This window comes from Carettochelys insculpta, chromosome 9 (assembly GCF_033958435.1).
Source record: "Carettochelys insculpta isolate YL-2023 chromosome 9, ASM3395843v1, whole genome shotgun sequence".
Classification (NCBI taxonomy): Eukaryota; Metazoa; Chordata; order Testudines; family Carettochelyidae; genus Carettochelys; species Carettochelys insculpta.
The window spans coordinates 55,755,947-55,779,614 of NC_134145.1; the positions used below are offsets into that span (position 1 = coordinate 55,755,947).

Here is a 23,668-nt window from a genome sequence, read left to right on the forward strand (position 1 = left end):
CTGGCAAGAGGGGCCACCCATCTGTCTCTCATAAGACAAGGGAGCAAAGATGCACTGGAAGAAGAATGACCCGCATGGGGACAGTGTGCTTGACGAGATACATGTCTGAGAGATTGCATGTAGTAAGGGACTGTCTGATTCAACTAGGGATGAATGAGTCACAGAGAAGCATTGATATCCTCGCTCTTTCACAGAGGGGAGATGCGTAGGAAAGGGGAGTCACCTGCAGTCCTCTTTCCCCCCTTCAGTCTTGCTTTTATGTAAGGGAGGAGGAAGGAGGACCCTACTATGGCCCTGGGATTATGCCCTCTGTTAGGAACTGGTAATGCACTTGACCTCTTGTGTATCTTTAAATGTATACTTTAGTGGGCTGTGGTCAGGATACTACCTTGGAACTCCAGAGGTCTAATTTCAGCTCTCTTACATGGGCTTTTTCTGTGTCCTGGCCAAATTATTTTGCCTGTATGCGTGAGCTGGGGCTGGGGAAATAATACCTGTAGCACATGTGTGACCAGATGAGCTGTGAAGTTTTTTTCATGACTTCCAATATGCCTTCTCTGAACTTGAACTAAGATCCTGTACAACAGAAGTCCTCTGACCATATTCCATCATCAGATTGATTTCTAGCTGTGATGAGATCCAGGTCATCCAGTTGTTTTTATGTAAAGCTTGTTATCCAGTCTGACTAGGATATGTCTACACAGCAGCCTTATTCTTAAAGAAGATATTCTGGAATAGTTTATTTCAAAATAATGCTGCTACACACAAAAATGCATTTCAAAATAGCACTTAGCTATTTCTAAATACAGCATCTACAGATATACAGCCTATTTCTAAATAGAGCCATTGGAAGCTCTGTTGCTTATTTCAAAATAGGTTATATTCCCTGTCTTAACAGCTATTTTGAAATAGCTGTTTCCAAATAGGTACTGTTCCTCATAGCATGCGGTTAACCAATTTCAAAATAAGCCAACTGCTATTTGAAAATAGTGGTTGTATTGTATAGATGCTAGGATAGTTATTTCAGAATAAGGGCTGTTATTTTTAAATAACTTCGCTGTATAGGCCTATCCTAAATCTCTAAATCTGTCATGATTCTGAACAATGCTGGAGGATGCAGATGCCAATAATAAAATAAATACATGCCCCTCAAATTTCTTTCCGTACGTCTTTGTGCCTCTTACTACCTCACTGTTACAAAACTGGCTGCCAGTGTGCAAAACAGGAGGGAGGCATGCTCTCCATCCCAATGACTTTGCTTGTAGCTCTGCTGATTTTGGATGTTATTAAAATATAATTAACTCAGGTGCCTATAAAATATATTACTCATGCACCCTAGATCTATGAAATTTAGACGAAATAAATAAATAAATAAATAATCCTTGCTGAATGTCAAGAATTTTAACACGGAGATACAGTAAACTCTTCAATAGTTGGGAGCCCTGGGACTAGGAGGTTGCCGGATGTTTCAATATGCTGGATATGTGGGCAGGGCACCATGCCACGCAAGGAGCCACTCAGTGCTCTGGGCAGCTTGTGCATTGCTGTGCCATGAGCCATTCTAGGTGGGAGGGGGAACCGCTCTGGGCGGCTCACTTGTGGCTTCACCATGTGGGGAGCCGGCCTGGGCAGCTTGTGCATTGATGTGCTGTGTGTCACTCTGGGTGGGATGGGACAGTCTGCAGAGAGCCACTATGGGCAGGATGGGGTGCCATGCAGGGAGCCACTCTGGGTGGCTTGTGCATTTCTGTGTTGTGAGCCACTCTGGGTGGGATGGGGTGCCAAGCAGGGAGCCGATCTGGGCATCTTCGTCATGGCTGTGCTGTGTGGGGAGCCCCTCTGAGTGGCTTGTGCATCGCTGTGCCACGAGCTTGTCTGTGGGGATCGGGGTGCTGTGTAAATCAGCACATCATTTGCCTTTTCGATCTCCCTCATTTGCATTCCTCCTCTGAAAGGGGTCTGCAGAGTAGAAGTAGCCTGACTGAAGTAAAATTATAGAAATTACATAGCAAAAGGTTAAATGGCAGATTTAGATGGAAAATTAGGAATAAATAGAATAATAAGAAACTGTCATTTTCTGGAGTAGAGGCATTAAAAAGGGGCAGAAAAGGTCAAATTACATTTACGTTCCAAACTATTTTGTTTCATGCATGAAAACCAAACACTGTTCTCAAGGAACAGCTTTGCTTCTGGAGGAGCCCATATTCTATGTCAAGGTCTTAAAGTAAATGGCAGCATTTCACCGGAAACTTATGTTTCTGCACAGGAAACAGGTGACTTTGACACAATTCCAGTAAAGCACACGGGCTAAGAGTCTCAAGGATTTCTTAATGTTCAGACATATGAAGAGAATGATTTGTGGCCCATTTCAAATGACTTTCCCTTGCATGGATTCCACGCCACAGTGACTGTTTGGAATTATATCCGTGCAAACCCACATTAGTATTGAACTGGGTTAAATAAATTTCCTCTGATGTAGCTGCACTGTTGTAAATTCCTGACATAAATACATGTTAAATGCAAAACAGAGATTGCACTGGCGTGATTTACGCAGGCACCTCAGTAGGGACGAGCCCTACTGTGCACTGGTTCAACACACCTATCCTGGGGCCCCTTGCACTAGTGCAGTTTATTTGGTTTAGCCTCACCTATACAAGCACATCTCGATAGGCACAGCTGCAGTGAGATCAGAACTAGACTATTTCTCTTTGCCACCTCTTGTTCATAATGACAGATTATTTGGAGTTAATTAGAATATGACCGGAATATTCTCTTTATAAATGAAGATGGTGGTTACTTTAAAACTAGCTTATATTTCTAATTGTAACAAAAGAAAGAAATGTTTATAGATCCTTCAGGGAATGCATAGGGAAAAGCACAGAGGTGCTCAGACTTAAATAGACACCATTTCCAGATGACATCTTGTATGTATTGCACTGCACAATCCCCGTGGAAACTTGGAAAGCCTGAGTAGACAGCTTTCCAATTTTTGGTACAGAATTTCTCTCAGAGGACTGGAAGAAGGTGGACATTACTAACACAGCTGAGGATCTCCTATGAATTAACTCCTTTCACAGGTTTTCTGGTTACCTTAAGGAATTCAGTAGATATAACAGGAAAGTCTGAGTGAACCTAAAGTACAGTTCAAGTAGTGTCAGTATCTCTTCCCTGGAGAGGGCCCCTACATATCAGGACTGAGTCAGGCTGGCATGATTGTCCATGCCATAGTGTGTGCCCAGTGTTCTCAGCATAGTATCTTTTGCAAGCACTGACCTCATTTACGTTGATATAAAATCAAGGCAAGTAGTGTACCTCCAGTTCCCTAATTCCCATGTATGTTCTTTAGCCAAAGACTGTCTTCATTCTTTTGTGTTGTGGTGACACCAAGAGTTATTCATTGATGGATAATTGATAGGTTTTCATAATTGATATTAAGAACTGAGTCTTTCTAATACTGAATGCACGCACTCAGGAACAGGAGATCTTAATGCATAGTATCAAGGGTGGGAGGGTTCACAAATCAGTAAATCTGTCCAGATTGGAATGGAACTTTTAAAGGCACTGTAATTAATTTAAAGTATTGATTTTGTGAAAAAGTGGGAAACAATTGGTATAAATAAATGGAGACTCTAAGCTGGGAGAAACAAGTGCTATTGAAATCCCAAGGAGTTGGTGATGGTGGTTGGATTTAAATAGGAGCCATCCAAACCAAAGTTCAAGCCCAAACCAAAGTTTTGCTGACCTTCAAAAATGTTTATCTAATATTTGTTCTTTTCATGGACTTCCGAGTTGCACACAGATGTGGAATGGTTGAAGTAGCAGGATCTTGCAATATTTCTAACTCAACTGGAGGCATGGGTAGTAGGTGTTGTAGGCCAGAGGAGGTTAAACCTCCCTAAACAGGCCAACCTGCAGGCTTCAGAGTGCCTCCTGCAGTCTGTCTGGAGGCCTCCATTCCTTCTCTTCCCCAGGGTCCCCCCCGTCAGCTATTCGGTGTGGCCCCCAACACTTGTTCCTCTCCATTTACCTCCACTGTCACCTGCCCTTTGGCAGGAGGCAGCAGAAAGGAGCTAGTGGGAGGCAGGTGGGTAAGGGCTTTTGGGGGATGGATGAGGACCATGATGCAGCATGGGCAAGGCCAGCCCAACAGTTTGGGAAGGCATTAACTTTCCCTACTTTTTATACCCGATGCCCATGCTTTCATCATGTGTCACTGCTTCTTTCTCAACATTCTGCATTGACAACAATAGTGGCACTCAGTGTTCATTGCTTTAGACATGTAGTTTTGTTGGGGATTTGCTTTGTTAGGTAAACATTTTTTCAGTTTTTGCAGACTGAACGTAATGCGAAGAATAAAGGAAGGGAGTTTTCAAAAGCGCCTAAGTGGTTTAGGAGCTGACCTCACTAGTTGGTTGGGAACCTAAATCTTTTAGGTACTTTAGAAAATCCAACTCAAGGCCTGTTCTTTGTAAAGAAAGCTAGTGATGTTGGAGATTTCTCCAATGAAGAGGAAGAAACTTGATAACATAGTTAAACCTGAAAGAAAAGACTAGTTTCTGTCACTACTTACAAAAAGTGTATGTGTCTATATGTGTATGTGTGTGTATTCTGTGCAGTCGTGGTACTAAAGGCAGCAATATGTGTTATCAACTTTCTGTTTGCAGGTGTCCTCTGCTTCCAAGCCACCTTGCAGCACCTGTAAGGCATGCTGCTAGATATGTTTCCCATGTCTTGATCTATCTGCATTTCAGACTAAAATCAGCCTTTTCCTGCAGGAGTGCAACGGGGTGTGTGGGTATGGGGAAAAGTCTTTCAGTGTCTCTTTGAAATTACACCCTCAAACACACTTACTCAATGTGAGACAGAATTTAGCTCTAAGTTTGCCAATTTATAATTTTTAGTATCTGAGAGGTAGCTGAGTTAGTCTGTATCTTCAAAAAGCAACAAGAAGTCCTGTGGCACCTTATAGACCAACAGATAATTTGGAGCATAAGCTTTTGTGGGCAAAGACCCGCTTCATCAGATGTGCAGATCAGAGGAGGAACAATGGAGTGGAAGCCTCCAGAGTAGATCAAGAGAAATTAATAAGGAAGTAATGAATTTTACAGACAAGGTGTGCTCTATTTAAAGCTCCATATTACCTGTTTATCTTAATAAAAACAAATCTATTTAATTTATCTTGGGGAATAAGTTGTGACTATTTGAGCACATAAGGAGATATTATGCTTTAATCTGAATAACCCACTGTTTTCATAAGAGTATTCAGCATACAACTCACACTTAAAATACCCCAGATACCTTTTTTTTAAAAAAAAACAAAAACAAAATGTAACCACAAAGAAGACAAGGAATTCAAGCTAAAATAAGGTGTTTTGTTAAAGCAAGTTTAGCTAATAAATTAGTAAACACACAGGGTGAGTTCTAAAAGAGTTAAGGTTTTCTTAAAGCACCGTGGAAGAGATGGGGTGGACTGGATTTGAGGAGGAATTCTTATAACACAACCGAGAACTCTTCAGCCTCTATTCCCACTTCCTGGATTTTAATGGTTCTTACTCTCTTGTTGGATTTTGAAATCCACACCAATTAGTTGATGAATGGGAAGAAAAAGAAGTGTTTGGATTAAAAAAAGAATTCCAAGAACCCATAATCTGCTTGACTGAGAATAACAAACTACAGATGTAAGAAATCTAAAAGAGCATATTTAAGGGGAAAAAAGAAAATTTCATTAGTTGGGAATTCTAGATCCCTCCCTGCCTCAAAAACATCTCCATTATATATTTCAAATACAGTGGCATTTGCTCTGGTTCTTAAAGTTATACTGTTGTTTGCCTTTAAACCTTGAAACACAAAAGGGAAAATGCAGACTCTCTTTTATGAAGTGAGACCTGACAACTTATGCAGCCATAGCAGAGTTTATTCTCCATGGCGTAAATCTTCAGTGAAAAAAAAAAATCCATCTGTGCTCAATATTCTCCTCCAGATTGTGTGCACAATCCATCTCCCCTCCAATACATGTCTTTTTTTCTTGTTTGTAAGTTCAGTTTTGATTAGTCTTCCATTAAAGATAATCAAGATATTACATTCTATTAGGATAAACATTATTCTAGAAAAGGAGGAAGCCGTGCTAGTCTATACACTACCAAAACAAAAAGCAGTCAAGTAGCACTTTAAAGACTAGCAAAAAATTTTGCTAGTCTTTAAAGTGCTACTTGACTGCTTTTTTTTTTATTCTAGAAAAGTTAGGTTTTAAAACACATTTCATTTCTAAAGGCTGATATTGCACTGTAGCCAAACAGACCAAGTGCTAAACTTGGCTCTGCTTCATGTAAAGAACTCCAAGAAAGGAAGCACTAAATTTGGGAAGGAACTATGGGAACTCATTTCTTAAGCATTCTGATAACTCTGAGAAGACAAAGTGTTTTATCTGTATTAATGCCATAGTATAATTTTATAAGAAATTCTACCTGTACTTCAATCATTTATATTTTCACAATGAACTAAGAAAGTTAACATGCACACTACATCAGTAGTTTGCACCTACTCCCTTTGAAGCCGATGTCGAGACTCTCATTCATTTGAGTGGTACAGGATCAAACTCTAGTTTAGTTTGAGATTCTGAATGATGTAACTTCTCTTTTATTACTATGATGAGCTTATCCTAGCATAATTACTACATACAAAAAGTGATGCAAAAGTTGAAATAAACACAATAGAAATATGGTAATTTCTTGTTGCTTAACATTTCAGTTGATTACATCACGTTTCATATACATATCACAGACACAGAAGAAATATGCAACATAATCTTTGCATCAGGAGCGGACAAACTTACTGACTCTCTAAGCTATATACGAGAATCTTCAGAAGTTGAAGAGCCCAGCGAGCGAAGCTGGTTGAACAAATTCCAATTGAAGTTGAATAAATTCCTCTTTTATTTGTCTTAGAATTAGCCAGTTTACCAAAAGAAACTTTTTTTGCAGCGATGGTTCAATTTTGAAAAATTTCTGAGCTGGAGCCCTGCCTGTCAACCCACCCGTTGGACTGCATTTTGGAGTCATGGTCCCTATGGCTCCCCGGGTCTGTGCTTCTGAGTTGGCCTAACTCGTGGCTTGCCCCAGGGACAGGGCCTATTTCCTGTCATGAAGGATCTTGAAATTTTTGGATTTTGTTCCAAACTGGAACTAAACCAGAGTTTCAGAATCTTCCATGACAGGGAAATTACCTTTCTCCTTCCAGCTCCAATAAAATATGTTGTAACTGAGCCTCCCCAGTATTAGTAGACAGCAACGAAGGGTCCTGTGGCACCTTATAGACTAACAGAAAAGTTTTGAGCATGAGCTTTCGTGAGCACAGACTCACTTCATCACATGCTGGTCTTGGAAATCTGCAGGGCCAGGTATAAATAAGCCAGAGCAAGGGTGGGGATAACAAGGTTATTAGTAGAGGCATTGTTTCTAACATGTAGCCTGAAAAACAGAACTTCTAGGTTCTATTTTGTTTTACTGAGTTACCTTGAGCAAATCATATCACTTCTGTTTTAGTTTCCTTATCTTTGAAGTAGGAAAATTTTATTTCCTTCCCTCCCAGAAATGTTGAATTTCTTTCATTATTTGTAAAGCGCTTTGACATTCTCAAAAAGGAGGTCATAGAAGTACAAAGTAGCAGCACTGGTGCTAATGATACCTGAAATCCAAAAATAACTAAAAACCATTTTTTAAAAAAAGTTTACCTGAGAGCGTGTCTATGTTGTGTTTGTGAGGAGGGCAAGAGACCACAATGGCCGAGCCCCAAAAGTATTCTTTTTAAAGGTATTGGAGGAAGGTTTCTGAGTCAGCAATAAAATCTGGTGATATGTGACAATGATGGCTACTTTGTAAGAACACCCCCTCATACGAGGGCTGTGCAAAGTGGAGGGCACACCTCCTAGAGGAGCGTGACATTTTGTAAGGGGGGCACAGGACAATCAGCTGCCTCCCCCTCTACCCTGGCTGCAGCTTCCACGACTTTCTCCCCAGTGACCTCCCCTGCTGCATCAACAAGGGAGTGTCCTCCTGCCACAGTGCCCGGCAGAATGTGCAGAGGCCCTGAGCAGCGCAATGTGCAGCGACAGGGCCAAGCTAGCAAGTTCCCAAGTCAGTAAGGCAGCTGCATTGGTCCCTTCATTCTGTGTCACACCAGCCCACCGGACTCCCCCTAGATGCTGGTGTGAAGTGAGTGCTGCCTGTGAGTGTGCAGTGCCTCCACTAGGTTGGTGCCACCACTGCTCACCAACACGGTACAGCTGTGAGTCCCCTTGAGTTTCCCACATACCGTCCTGGGGTTCTCCCCCAGAGCACCCCTCCGTTGTCAGGGCACGCCCTGGAACCACCAGCACCCACTTCTTGAGCATCCCATCCCCCTTCCAAGCATCCCATCCCCTTCCTCTCTCTCTCCTCTCCCCGCATCCCTTCCTGTGGTCCTCCCACAGGTTGTAGGGGGAGGGGAGCTAATTACAGGGCCAAAAAGTGGGGTCTGCCATCGAAAGTTTGCATACCCCTGCGCTAATATCTTGTGTATATATTTTTGTTTGTTTATTTGAAACCCTTACCTTCCTGCTATGATAAATCAGCTGTTCTGTGACTCTGTGTCATGAGACTGGTAAAATAATATTATATAGGGAAATATATTTTAATAAGTTTCCAAAAGATTAGGTAGTTATAGTTTATGAATAAGAACAGCATTTGCAGTAGACTGTAAAATAGCAGACTGTTCTTAGTTTGGGCCACAAATGGGTCACCAGCTGCTGGAGTCAAGAAGAAACTTCCATTGTGTTTCTAATATCACGCGGTTAAGTGTGTTTGTGCGTTTCTGGCTTGCTCTGAAGCAATGAGCATTGGCTGCTCTTAGTATGTTGAGGTGGTGTAAGTACTGATATGGCTTGTACTGCAATTCCTAAAATGAATACAAATTCAATGTAATTATTCTCATATGTTCCGTTCCAGGGAAAACCGAGGCTATAATCAAAAACTTCAGCCCGCATTACCAACGCCAGTATGCTGTTGCTTTCTGTGAGCATGTACAAAATGAACTGGAACAGCACCGAGACTTCCAGTCTCAATTCCTGAAAACCAAGGTAATGGGAGATCTTGGGGGAATCTTGTGTGTTAGGGTCTATGATGTTGCCTGACAGCTCTGCTTTGCTTGCATGGAAACAGGCAGGTCATATTAGCATAAGCATCTTAAATATGCACAAAATGGGCTTTGAAACTCAAGATTACATCTGTAACTAAGGAGCAGAATTTCAGAAGAGCTGAGCACCCAGAACTCAAGTTCAAGTCAGTGGGAATAGCAGATACACAGCATCTGCAAAAATCAGGGCCAACATAGCCTAACTGCAACATATATACAAGAAATAACGTGTTTTCATTTATCTTAATTTATATTTTTGTGCATTTTATTGGCCTGGTAATTTGCACACACAACTCGTGCGTGTTTAAAACTATGATGCCTGCATGGTAGGGGAGATCTGTAACATATCTGCAAGTGAAGCAGCAGTTAGCATCCTAGAATGTTTTTATTTTTGCACTTGGTGAAAATGTGCCTGACTGTAGCTGCTATGTTTGAGGACTTTTGAAAGTTTGTGTCTCTTTTGTAGTTTAGCCATCCAGTGGATTGCATTACCTTTGTTTCTTCTAATTGTTAAGTCCATGTGTGGAATGAATTTTGTAATGTGCACCAATATAGAGATGATGTGCAACAAAATTCATTCTGCATATGAATGATCTGGGGTGATGGTGGGGTTGAGGGATTTGGGGGCGTGGGAGGGGACTCAGGGCTTGGGGGAATCTGAGTGCAGGCTCTGGAGTGGGGTTGGGGATGAGGTGTTTGAAATGTAGGAGGTAGGTCCAAGCTGGAGACAAGGGATTTAGAGTGTGGGAGCAGGCTCAGAGCAGGAGGTTGGATTGGGTTTGCAGGGTTTAGCAGAAGTTACGTGCAAGAGGGACTCATGTTTGCAGTGTGAGGTCTGTGAGGGATGTAGTGTGAGGGAGGTGTCTCAGGGCTGGTGCAGAAGATTGGTATTCAGGGCACTTACCTGGGGCAGCTTCTGTTCGTGAGAGGGGACAAACAGGTGGTTCCATGTGTCTGGTGCTTTCCTGTAGGCACCATGCCCCCTACCCCCGCAGATCCCATTGGCTGCAATTCCTGGCCAATGGGTGCTGTGGGGATAGAGCATGCCCTAGCCAGGAGCAGGAGGAAGGAACTGCAGTGCATAGAACTGTCTCCCACTCCCAGCCAGGAAGGGTTAGCCCAGAGCACAGTGTGTTGTGGTGGATGTTTCTGTGGGAGTTAGCCATGTCTGTAAGCCGAGTCTGCAGGATTCCATAGAAAAGGCCAACATCTGTCAAAGTAATTCATGGCATAATCTAAGAAAGCATACATATATGGCATTCATAGGGGAATAAAAAGCAGAGAAATCAACCTGAACTGAAAGATAGGTGCTAAACTAAGATTTCACTTGAATTAACTTGGAATCAAGTCCTCAGCTTGAAAGCAGTGAAACCTCACAGTTTATAGTATTTGTTTGGGTTGGCTAGGGAAAAAGCCAGTATTTGAACACACACACTGCCTTGTGGAAAGGGATATATGTTATAGTGACAGCAAAGCCAAAAGAAATTTATAAGAGAAAGAAACATGTGAAAGGTATTATTCCAATGCTTTTTTTGTAAAAAAAAAAAAGAGGTTAAACCAGTACTCAGCCAGCTCTCTGCTCTCTACCTCCAGACAATCCCACGGCTGGAGCTGCTGAAGTGCCAATACTCAGTACCAGCAAGTACCAGCGCAAAAAAGTACTGTTTATATCCATAGAACTGCTTCTTTCAATCATAAAGTTAGCCTCCCAAACGCATAATTGTGTGTCTTTTGACACCTAATGGTGAAGAACCCAGGAACAATGGGCCAAGTTGGATGAAGTATTGAAATGGAAGATCATTAATCAACTTGCTATCCTTACCATCATGACAACTGCAAAGTTAATAAGAACTCCTTTGCCACAGAAATCTAGGAATAGGTTTTGAGAGAATTAAGCCTACTAGCACCCAACCCTCTGAAGCCAGAGGAATTCAGTCAGCTGGGGTACATATACTTGATTCAAACAGATGATCCTTAGGCTATGTCTACACTATGAGATAAATCTGAATTTAAGGCAGGTAGCTCGATATTGCAGTGTGACAGTCATCACTGTTAATAGCATTAGCTTGATTCAGGGAGCACTAATATCGATATCATAATAATGTTGGAACTGGCTGGGTGTAGCATCAAGTCAAAATTTAAAAGTTTGAATAAAGACCAGTGTGGAAGTGCCACATCTTAAAATTGAATTTATTAGCCTCCAGAAGATGTCCCGTGTGTAACCCACAATGCCCTACAGTGCTCCACTCTGGCTGCTGCTCTCCAGGTGTGTGACTGTGAATTTCAGTTTGGAACCAGGAAGCCCCTGGCTGTAGGTTCATGTTTGTATGAGAGCCTGAGAAATGTCTTTCTTTCTTTGCTATTAGTGCTGTGAGTGCATCTACCCATTACAAATAGCCCCAGCACAGAGTTCGTGGTTCTGTCTCTACCTCTGGTAGCTGACCACTTGGTATTTTTTTCTGCTCTGCCTGGCACCAGCTGCTGCCTCACCACACCACGTGGCAGCATGGCTGTTGTGGAGGTCATGCTTACATTAAAGGCCAGAAACTTCTTCTCAGCAGTTTACATTTGTGCATGCCCCCTCCCTCCAATACAGGTGCCATGCAGTCGGGGTCTTTCCCATGCTCAACCACATCACATGGCTAGCCCCTGACCCAATAAAAGGACTTACCTGATGTTCACTGCTGACCATGCTGCTAGGCATCACCATGTCCTAGCTTGCAAGCGGTTAGAGCTCCAAGGGTGGGAAAGATTTTTGGGGGCTTGCAGCTGTTCTGGGGGACAGCTTCAGCTGCCCCCCCCAAAATATGTTCAGGGCCTTTCTGCCACCATGGGGAAGTCCCCCCCGCCCCGGTGGCTAAGATTTTCTGGGCATTGCAGGTGCCAGGGGGAAGTCTCCCCCAGTGGCTAAGATTTTTGAGGGCTTCCAGCTGCTCAGGGGGACTACCTCAACTGGCCCCCCACTGAAATCCTCCCACAGCGCACCCCAACAAGGACCTAGGGGGCTAACTGTTGTGGGGGGAAGTATCCCTTGGCAGCTATGAATTGTGGGGCCTGACTGCCATCTGGGGAGAACGGTTCAAGTGGCCCTCGAGCCACAGACCCCACAGCCAAAAGAGATTTTCGGGGACCATGTCAGCTGGCCATTCAACCTCCCAAATATCAAACCTCCCCACAATGGCAATGAAATTTGGTGAGCCTCACTCCCTATCCCCCATGTTGGCAATGTCTATGTAGTGAAGAGAGAAGCCAAAAATCTTTTTTCCTAGACTTTTCTATCCCCTTTCATAATTCAGCTATAGCTACAGTTTTAAAAAGCTGTTCAGTCACAGAAGAAAGAAATTCTTGTGCATTTGGCGATCTTTGTTGATGCACTAGTTTTCCTTTCTTCAACCTGGAAAAATGGACGTTTGCTTACTGCTGGAGAGGAATGAGGGCAATGCAATGTGGGAAGATGATGTCAAATACCAGCAAAAATACCCAGAGTGCTATGGGGATGAGGGAACTGTGGCATAGTTTCCCACAATGCACTGCTGCAACAGTCAATGTTTGTCGTTCGAGTGTGGCAGCAATAAGTTGGCCTTGTGAGGAGCACGTGGGGAGGTGAGGATAGTCAAATTTGAATTTATAAAATCCAGGATTACAAAGTCAATATTAATAAATTTGAATTTATCTCATATTGTAGACGTAGCCTTACTCTGAATTTTAAGAGAAGGTCCAAAGAACCCCCAAATGCTCTTTGCTAATTTTTAAGGAAATAAACAAGGCCTCTGGAAAATTTATAAGGAAAACTTTTAAAATAGCCAGTATTTGTGCAAAAGGCTTTAAAATCTGGTAACTTTCTTTTCAGCCCGCTGTGGAATCTGGAATGATCTTGTATGAATCAGAATTGTTGCACTTTGCTGAAGATCTGAAGAAATGGAAGGAGAGGTATTCTGTGATCAGAAATGACAATGCAGTGGACATCTTTGAGAGCAAAGAGGTAAAGCTTCACTAGGGTGACCAGATGTTCCAGTTTTATAGGGACTGTGCCATTAGTCAGAGCTTTGTCTTATATGGTGCCTCTTATCCTCCAACCCCAATCCTTTCTCTTAAGTTTTCACCCTAAGCCTCGCTGTTGTATGTTTCTTCTCCCATAGAGTTGCTAACGTATGACATGATCTGATGCACCTCATTCTTTCTGTTCAATTTAAAGAAATTAAACTCATTTAAAGAAAGGAACTCAACATTCCCAAATGTGTCAGTAATCTGAAAAGGAGTGAATTCTAGGCTAATGCAGATGCCATTTTATTATGAATGAATAAAATTACATCCTTATGTAAGCAGCTGTAACATCCATTAGGCACTTTTAATCAGCCATGTATGTTGAAAGTATTAACAAACTTCATAAAACTTCTGTCTTCCCCGTATGCATTTCCCCACACGTGTCTGTCTATCATCACTTAAATAAAAATATAAATATGATTGGAGATACACATCTCTTAAAACTGGAAGGGACCTCAGAAGGTGATCTAGTCCAGTCCCCTGCCAAGATGGCAGGACCAAGCATCATCCCTGACATCTATTAGCCCCAATCCCTAAATAGCCTCCTCAAGGATTAAGCTCACAACCCCAGGTTTAGCAGGCCAATACTCAAACCACTGAGCTCTCCCTCCCCCTCAGGTGTCTGTCACTGTAGTATGTAACCAGTGATTCTGGACCTGGAATTTAAATAGCAATTTATTTGTTTCTTTCCACATACCACAGTTCAGCTTTCTGTTTAGCTGACACATTGGCCCTACAATAGTGGCCATGTAGAAACTACTTCTAGCTGTCAAACTAAGTACATGCAGATTGAAAGTTGCACAATGCCAGATAAGCAGCACCAAAGGGCCATTTGTGCACACACTTTGCTGACCTTGTTCCACTTAAACATTGTTCAGAATTGATGCTTTCAGGAAATAGATCTGAATTTAGATCACCAAAGTTGCTGTCTTTAGCGAGTTTCTATGTAGCAGTTCCATGTAAATGAACTGGGGATATGTTGTAGATGGACACTATCATTTTTGAAAATCTTGATTTTGAGTCTTTTTTCTTCCTTTTTCTCTCTCATGTCCCAACCTCCCTGTTCCCAGGCTTACCAGAAGGGAGTCAGCCCTAAATATCATATCCTTCCTGCAGGAGGCAAAGTACTGACTTCAGAAGAAGATTACAATTTGCTGGCTGATAAGCATTTCCCAGACCCCATTGGTAAGAATCATCAAAAACTGAAATGCCAAATCTCAACCTTTTTTTCCAGTCTTTTTTTTAGACTTTGAGGCTATGTTTTAATCAATGTAACAGAAGATGAATGCTCCCTGATTTCCTTTCTCAAAATAATAATTCCAGAACACCCTACATTACATACAATTAAACTATGGATAAGCACTTGATACTTGTTGTCATGCTGTCACTACAGAATCATTTTGTGAACTGTACAAAGCAGTTTATCCCCATCATTGGATGTCAAGTTGTCTTTCTTTAAATGCGCTAGATTGGGTTTCCCGCACACAAATAGAAAGAAAGGAAGTTGTTAATTGTAGATAAGAGCTCCACATTATTTCTTATGGCTTTTAAACCGCAATGATTTTTCCTCTTATGAAGATGAATAAAACTTTAAATCTAAGGAAACATATGGATTTGGAACATCTAAGGAAGAGGATAAGGGATACATATGTCTTTCCATCACCTTTCTGCCTTTAAGTCTTTTCAATGCTGCTCTAACTTGTGACTGTTAGCCCAGGATTGCCAGAGGCAGCCTCGGCATGGGACTGGAACAGCTGCTAATACAAGTAAATACTAGGAATCATATATCAGCTTTAGGCCACTTGGGAACTCCCCTGTGCAAATCCCTCCTAGCTGCCTTTTTCTGAAACCTCTGTCCCCTTGTGCCAGCTAAAGATCTGGCTTTGTGAGTTTAACATCCTTACACCAAGCAAATTCTCCAAAGAGACTATGAATGAAATTGCCAGTTGCATGCTGTAAAGCATAGATACAGTGACTTCTATTCTAATTAACTAGAACTGGAGTTCTACATTATCCATGTGCATTATAAGCTGGTCAAAATGAAAACATAAACTCTAAGGAACTTTGGACTTTCTTTGTTCTGTCCAAGAGCACAGAATTGCAGAGAGCTTTATGAAGACCAGGCATCCGAGGGCTTAAACAAAAAGAAAGGCGCAGGGTGGGTGGGAGGCAAACTTTTCCTTTTTGCTTAAATTACACAGAGGAGACAGTAGGGTAAAACTGAGAATTCCCAGTGCTTATTTTTTTTCCCATGGAAAACCTTGCTGCCTAGCCTATGCAACCCATCAACAATTATGATTCTCCTGGGTGCCTAAACTTTGTCCATTTGAGGGCTGTATTTAACTTGAATACAAACATGTCCCTCTGTAAAATGGAAATGCCAACTGTAGAGGTTGCCGGTCCCAAGCATGCAATGCTGCAACCTGGTCTGAGTGACCATTTTCTTGGATCAAGATGGACCATGTCATCCTAATAGCTATATTTTCCTGGACCAAACCTGCCTAATAAAAAGAAATTTTGTTTGAGTATCTTAATGAATTTTAAAAACAACAAGGAGTCTGGTGGCAAATTTATCAGAGTGTTAGGTGATTTGTTAGTTGTTCAAGTGCCACCAGACTGCTTGTTGTTTGTGCTGAAACAGACTAACATGGCTACCTCCCTGAGACCTAAATGCATTTATTTCTCCGCTAACCTTAATCACAGGGTTAAAAAGTTTGTTACACTGGCTGGAAAAAGCTCAGGAACTTGTTTTAAACCAGATATTCTATTCTATTCTATTCTATTCTATTTATTTATTTATTTAGCTGCATGTATTTATGTATTTATTTATTTAGCTTCTAATGAGAAGGAAAATGCACAGGTGTTTGTTCCCCTGCCAAAAGAGTTTCCAGTTTACCTGTGGCAGCCCTACCTCAGACACAGCTACTTCTGTTTTGATGATCCACAAGCTCAGAAAGAGTTTAGTGCAGTGCTGAATGACTGTGTCAGACACCTAAACCATGGTAAGTACAACAATGGTTTCCTGCTGTGCATTTGTGACCTGTCATTAAGCCTGTTCAGACTGCTGTGAGATCCATCTTGTGGAGAAATACAACGTTATGGGAGTCACATTCTGTCTGGGAGGTGATTCCTTGTAAGTGCAGTGAGTAAAACCTGTATTAATGTAGATCATTTTCATCCAGTGCTACAGCTCAGTCTGGTTAAAATTAAACTGTACATTTTAGCAAGTGTGAGCAAGTTATATTTTAGTAGGATTCAAGCAATTATTCCCCATGGCTTTGACAAGTTGTAGTGTGCTTGGACACAAAACGTTAGCCTCTTTGAAAGGGTGTTCCAATCCCCCGGGCGAATTTAAGGCATGTACCATAGTGTAAAACTATCCAAAGAGCTCATTAGACTCCTGCTGTATTGTGTGTCAGATGCGGGCCGGACGTATGATACAGTCTGGAAGAAAGATGAGAATTTCATGCATGCCATTTAACACTGATATAATGTGATAAAACTGTTGGTCAAATGTCATAGAAATCATATGGTAGGAATCACATTGGTGATGAAGTTAGAATTTGACCTATTACTTTCACTTTGTGATTTTTCTCAATACGTAGGACTAAAAAGCTTTTTTAAAAGCTATGAGTTCATTATGAATATAATTAGTGGGAGTGTTTTTACAGTGACTTTAGTGAGAGCAGAATTAATACCTGCAGAAAAAGAAGTGGTTTAAAATCTTGAAGACGGACAGACAGAGGTAGGTATGTAATGGGAGTATATCAAATGCTGGTTTACTTGTTGTTGTTCTAGGACCAGGTTATGAAGGCAAACCCCCAGAACGTCAATAGGGCCAAAGCACAGATAATTGTCAGAGCAATATTTAATGAATAATAATCAATATACCCAAATAATTTGCTGTCTAAGAACTAAAATGGATTACCTTAAAACATAACAACTTTTCTCTTAAAATAAAGCAATCTCACTGTAGGCAACCACTGAAGATAATATAGGGCCCACAAATATCTATAGGGCCTTTGTTGCATCATGCCTGAAAATTCTCTCTTGAAAGTTGTGCTTGTTTTGGAATATCAATAAAAGTAAAATGTTGGCTGGTTTACCATGAGGTGTCAGTTGAGGATACGCCTTAAAAACTCAACAAAACGATGAAGTAGTCCTGCTCTCACCAGTTTCATAAGGTGTTCTTAGAACTGCTAATGGTTTTTATAGGGTGGTATTAAGAGGGTACAATATAGTCATTGGTGAAAAAATTCAATATTTAACAACTTCCTTATTGTGCTTCCAAGACCTCTGTATATCTATTTTCTATCCATATTTATATCCAAGACCTCCATATTTTGTATTTTACAATAAGAAATAGCACAGTATCTCTATAACCATTGTTTGGTAATGGTTGGTAAATGTTTGTATTCTAGTGGTGAACATATGTGAAATTTTCACTGTATAAACATTGGCTGAAGGTACAGAATTAGCAATTTATTATTTGTTTTCTGCAGGAACCCTTCTGATAATAGTTCGGTATTCAATGATAATGATCCAACACACTGTTACTTATAGGAACAATTACATACTGAAATTTTTTGTGGGCCATTATTGCACAATACTGCAGATATTTTTTCATAAGAAGCACTTCCAACCTCCAGAGTAGAGGTTGTCATTCCTTCTCCTATTGACATTAGGTCAGTATCTAAAGAAATGAGCAAGAAACAAAATGTTCATGTAAGAGCAAAGAACAGTTTAATTCCTGTCTTCGTTCAGGGCCCAGTCCTGAGTTGCACATTGAAGTATGTGACCAACTGATTTTTTAAGCTTTACAGATGTTTTTACACATGGACTCAATAGTTGTTGTAGGCAGATACTATCTTTGCTGTCATGTTATCTCACAAACACCTGGGGACTCTAGTCCTCATCTGTAAAAAGATGTCCTGGACTCCATCAAGGTTCTGCAGTCTTTCTCTAGGAGTGAGCAATCATGCCTAATGGTTAGAGTCAATAGCATGGAACTGTAGCTGGAGTCAGACCCAGGTGCCAACCCAAGGAAAAGAGATGGAAACAGTCAGGTGCCTAGCCACGAGTCAGAGCTAAAGTCAAAATCCAGGGTAGTTTGTAGGAACAGGGACCTGGAGTAAGGCAGGAACCAGGGAGAGATCAGGTGTGGGATGAGAGGGGTGGGCATGGACAGGAACAGACTGGGAGTCAGGGCTGAGTGAGCAGGCAAGTAAGCAGGGTGCATAGCATCAGCCAGCCAGGGATTCATCTAGTTGCTCAGACAATTTCCTGTGCCTCTTTCAGGTTTAAGAAGTGAATCCCAGCCAATCAGTGGGACTGGTTATTTCCCCCAGTCAAGAGCTTTGTGAGCTAGTGCTTTGCTAGCCTCCTTTTCCACTGGTTCAAGTGAGCTGCTGGGTGACAGCTCCAGTGTTAACATTTCCTTAGGACCAAGGGCTCAAGGCCCACAAACCCTTGTACTTCCTTTATGTTCCTTCCTTGCTCATTAACAAGATGGTCCCAAAGTCAGCAAGACACCAGCAAGAGATTTCTCCCTAATTTCTGTTCTCCAGGTACCTCGTACTAGGGGGACTATACAACCCGTTTTCACAGGCACAGTCCCATATTCTAGGAAGGTGTCCCACCTTTTTTTATGAACAAAAAAGCTAATGGTCTTGTATATTCACATCCACTGCTGAGCTGCCCTTTCCTCAAGTCAGCGCAGCTGCCGGTAAAATCAGTCAGGAGCTGTCTGGACAACATGTGTAGCACCTACTGACTAGCCAGTACATGCACCAGCAGGAAAGGGGGCCGGAGCCCTGCCATAGAGGCAAGGCAGGGTATGTTGCAGGGTAGGGTAGTATGTTTTGTCCCCCCTCTAAGATTTTAAGGGGGACCTGGTGCCTCAGCAGTGCTGCACATCCTCTCCGTGGGGCAGCTCCCCCTGCAGCAGGGGAGACCAGTGCAGGGAAGTAGCCCAATCCCCAATGCAGGACAGTCTCCTGTGTAGCTGCTCCCCCGCCCTCCCTTCACAGGGCAGCCGCCTCCACAACTAGGGATCCCCTGCAGCCGGGGAGCTGCACCACCCCCAGGGTATCCTGTATTTGTCACAGGGAAATATGGTCACCCTACCCTGTACAAATCTGGATAAAAGGCCCTTCTCTACACTGGTGTCACTATACTAGCTAATGTGGACACAGCCTCTGTCACAAGAAGCATAAAGATTTAAGCAGATTAGGGTCAGATGTATGTATTTGTAAGAGGCCTTTTGTGTAGGAGGAGCGCATATGCTCTTGGCATTTTCAAGTATATTGAAACTATAAAGCTTTGACACATATTCCATATATGGCTGCCATCTGAACTCAATTCCCACAGCATTCTTAAAGGGAAAGTTTTCCCTTGTGGTTTGTCATTCTGATTAGTCTGCTCTCTCAGATGTGATTGTACAATATTAAAGTGCTCCAAACTAAAAAGCAATACTTTGGTTCTACAGCGAGTTACAGAATTCACAATAGGGATAGAATCATGTTTTCTTGGCACCGTGTAAGTCTTCTGCAACTTGGATCTTTTGTAAGGTTTTGGATTTTGTTTTCCATCTTCTTGGACAAGTACTAACAGACTTGACAGGGCTTTTGGCAGCCTCTGTTCTTAACTTAATTCACTACGTGCTCTAGGGGACAATCCTGCACTGGCAGATGATTGGGAGTAGGTGACCTAATAGGTCTTTTTCATCTTAATGCTTGTGATTCAGTGTTTTATTATTTTTCATGCATTTCAGCTGTTGCTGATATATGTGCTCATTCCATCATTTCTTGTCTGCCCCCTCCTCTTTCCTGAAGTCAGGCTTTTATCTGATGCAAGATTTTAATGAACACTAAAACATTTTTTACCCAGGCATATTGCATCTAGTATATTCCCACTCAAGAAATTTATAAGCTAAATTAGAATCAGAATCAAATACATCAGTATACCAGCAGAAGAGCTACACATTACAAGCTAAAGAAGTTGCAAACTAAAATTATGTTGTTCTTATAGTCTTACATGCATTTCCTTGTGAACACACAGTTAACAGAAAACAACACACTGACAAAGAACCATAACTCTCCCCTTGAAGAAAACATTCCTAACAGTTATTTGAGGAGGTTAATATTGGTTGGACAGATAGCTTGGTGGTTTGAGACTGGCCTGCTAAACTGAGGGCTATGAGCTCCACCCTTGAGAGGGCTACTTAGGGATCTGGAGCAAACAGATTAAAAAAAAAAAAAAAAAAAAAGATTCCAGAAGGGATGGTGTTAGCTCCTGATGTGGGTGCAGGGGACTGGATTCTATGACCTCTCAAGGACCCTTCCAGCTATGTGAGATTGGTATAAGTGAGTCTGTGCTCACGAAAGCTCATGCTCAAAACTTTTCTGCTAGTCTATAAGGTACCACAGAACCCTTCGTTGCTGTTACATATATAACTAGTTTACATAGTTTCTTGTATACCTGTGTGAAATGCATTTATTTTATTCGTCAAAGTTTTATAAAGTCTATGCTTTTGCTCATTTATATTTAGTCACTCAACCAGACATTTTAACAGTTGATGACTGTACAAATGGCCTATAAATAGTGTTGCCCACAGATTAAAATAAATCCACATGCCCATAACTAGACAAACACCAAGAGACTCAAAGCTACTGTATGAACATATCCCACTTCTTACTCCCATGCCAGGTCATAAACCCGACTTTCATATGGAAACTGCAATTGTCAGTGTTTTAGTGAACAGTCATACTTAGTATACAGAAGAAATCCATGCACAATACCAGTTATACACACAATAGTTTGCAATTCACATTTTCAGTTCTCTGCCTGGTTAACAGAAGTCATATTTCTGAATATTATGTCTGCCTTTTAGATATTTCACAGAGAACTGCAGTGATTTGGTGCTGGTCAGGGAGGAGTTTTTTGTTTGATGTATATGAGAACTGAGTACTAGTGTTAGGATTTCATATTTAACCTCTGGTTTTTAATATTTAAATTATTGGGGCTTCTCTGTGCTTAATACGCTGCAGCAAAGCACTTGTTTCACTACACTTGTGCTATTATAGCTCATCAGTGAATATACAACTAACCCTGCTTCCCCAAGAAGTGGTAGGTTAAGTAAGTGGGAGAGTTCATCCACCTTGTGCTTTCTGTCCAGGGGATTATATCTGTTTAACCGTGTCACTCAGAAAATGGATTTTTTGAACCCCTGAGTGATGTAGCTACACTCATCCCTTGTTAAACAAGTACTTCATTTACAAGTACTCGCTTAAATGAGGGACATTTACCTACCTTAGTTCACTCTACGAGTGAACTTCCCCCACTCATACGAGCCTAACCCACCTCCACGTGGCTCCAACCCCCCTAGTCTGACCCCCCCGGCAGCCCTGCAGCCCCAACCTGCTCCAGCCTGACCCCCTGCTGGCCCTGCAGCCTAACATCCTACTGCTGCTTGTACTCCCCGAGGCCCTGCAGCCTGACCCCCCCACCGGCCCCACAGCCCCAAACCGCAGCAGCCTGATGCCCCTACCAGCCTCACAGCCAGACGCCCCCCCACCGCTTGACACCTCCCCCCCCGCAGCCTGACCCCACAGCCACCTGTAGCCCGGCGGCCCTGCAGCCTAAGACCCCTGTGGGCCCCGGGACCAGACCCCCCCTGCTGCCTGTACCCCCCAGGGCCAGAACCCCTGCAGCCCATGGCCAGACCCCCCCACCACCTGTACCCCCCGCAGCCATACACCCTCTCCACCTGTATCCCCCAAAGTCTGACCCCCCTTTGGCCCCGAAGCCTGCTGCCCCTGCTGCCTGTAGCCCCTGTGGCCTGACCCCTCCCGTGCTGTGACCCCCATGGCCCAGTAGCCCCAAACTGTGGCAGCCAGACCCCCTTACTGGTCTGCAGCCAGACCCACCCCACTGCCTGACCCCCGCAGCCCCACAACCTGACTCCCCCGCCAGCCCCAAACCACGGCGGCCTAAACCCCTTCACCCAATCCGCCACCAGATTTTAACCCTCCTTCCCACTCACAGCCCCAAACTACCCCCAGCCTTTAACCCTCCCCAACCCAAGCTTCACTCACCTTTCAAAAGCAGCGCCACCTGCTGCCACTCCTTCCCCAAGTTAGGAGCCCTAGGAACTACTCAGAGACTTTTACATTAAGTGTTCCTCTTACGAGTTTCTGCCTACGAGCAGAGAGTTGGGAACCAATTGTGCTCGTATAGCGAGGGATGAGTGTATATTGACCTAGTTTCTTAGTATAGACAACATTGTACTGATGTGTGTAGTAGTACATCTTGTTATTGAATTGCATGTAGCACTCTTAACTATATGTGTGCGATACCTTTTATAGGTCAATTTCCTAAATTTAAATTGAAGAGAAACACAAGGAGTCATTAAATTTATATATGCAATCTACAATAACTCATTCAATGTACTGGATATCAGAGCCACAGAACCATTTTTTTTAAGATAACGAGCATTAGTCAATGTTCTGTTCTCCCCAAATCGTCTCAAAAAGTGTTAAGTAGCTTTTACTTTTGCCAGGAGATTTGCTAGAAGACTGTTCCAGGTATCTAGAGGCAATGTGTTGTTCAAAATTGCCATGCTATTTTTCTGCAAAATACCACTGGAAGTTTTAAGTACCTGTAGGAGTTTATAATGCTATTTTATAGTGCAAGTTTTTGTTTTCTTTCAAGAGACAAAGTTAATTCCTTCATACACACTGTTTTTTTCTTTTTTCTTGGTGCTGAACTGAGTCAGCTTGTGGTCTTGACAAAGGAATGCCACTGGATTTCCTTTTCTACACTCTTTTAACTGTTTCAGCTTTGTTTCCTTTTTCTCTTTTTCTTTTTCTTTTTTTTTGGTGGGGGGAGAGTTCATAGAATCTCAGGAATGATTATAGTGGAATTTACTGATCACTGTTTCTAGATAAGAAAGAGCTCAATAGAGCATGTTTTCTATTCCAGAATACGTTCCCTAGTGTTGCTGGTGTGCTCGCCCTTCATTTATGATGATCAGTTAGGTTTTTGGATTATAAGGTTCAAACCTGGTATACACTAGGAAATTAGGTTGGTATAAATATGTTTCAGGGAGCGTGGAAAATCCATGTCCCTTAGCAACACACTTTAACTGACCTAACCCCCGATGTAGACAATCTAGCTACAGCCTCTCAGGGATGTGGAGGCCAGTGAGAGCACCTCTACTATCAGTGCAGCTGCTCTGGTGCAGTAGTTTAAGTGTAGAAAAGCCTTCAAATTTGAAGTAATCTGATTTTCTGCATTATCAGGGGTTTAGTTACAGATTTTGCACCTTTTCTGAGTCCAGTTCAGCTGCAGTTAAAGAATATCTAGAATGTTGAGAAGTCACTGAACCAGTCAGAACTTGACTAAGCAGAGTACCAGAAATACCACTTGCAGAGCTTGCTGCCTGCTTTTGCTTTTT

The 23,668-nt window shown here is 42.3% G+C and overlaps 1 protein-coding gene across 1 annotated transcript in view; it reads left to right on the forward strand.

The window, feature by feature from the left end:
• NIBAN1 (niban apoptosis regulator 1) overlaps positions 1-23,668 on the forward strand; it is a 96,435-nt gene that overhangs the window by 37,162 nt on the left and 35,605 nt on the right. Inside the window, exons 2-5 of the mRNA XM_075003182.1 lie at positions 8,982-9,112; positions 13,019-13,150; positions 14,283-14,397; positions 16,047-16,214. Coding sequence (XP_074859283.1) covers positions 8,982-9,112; positions 13,019-13,150; positions 14,283-14,397; positions 16,047-16,214 — 546 coding nt within the window. The remainder of the gene's footprint in view (positions 1-8,981; positions 9,113-13,018; positions 13,151-14,282; positions 14,398-16,046; positions 16,215-23,668) is intronic.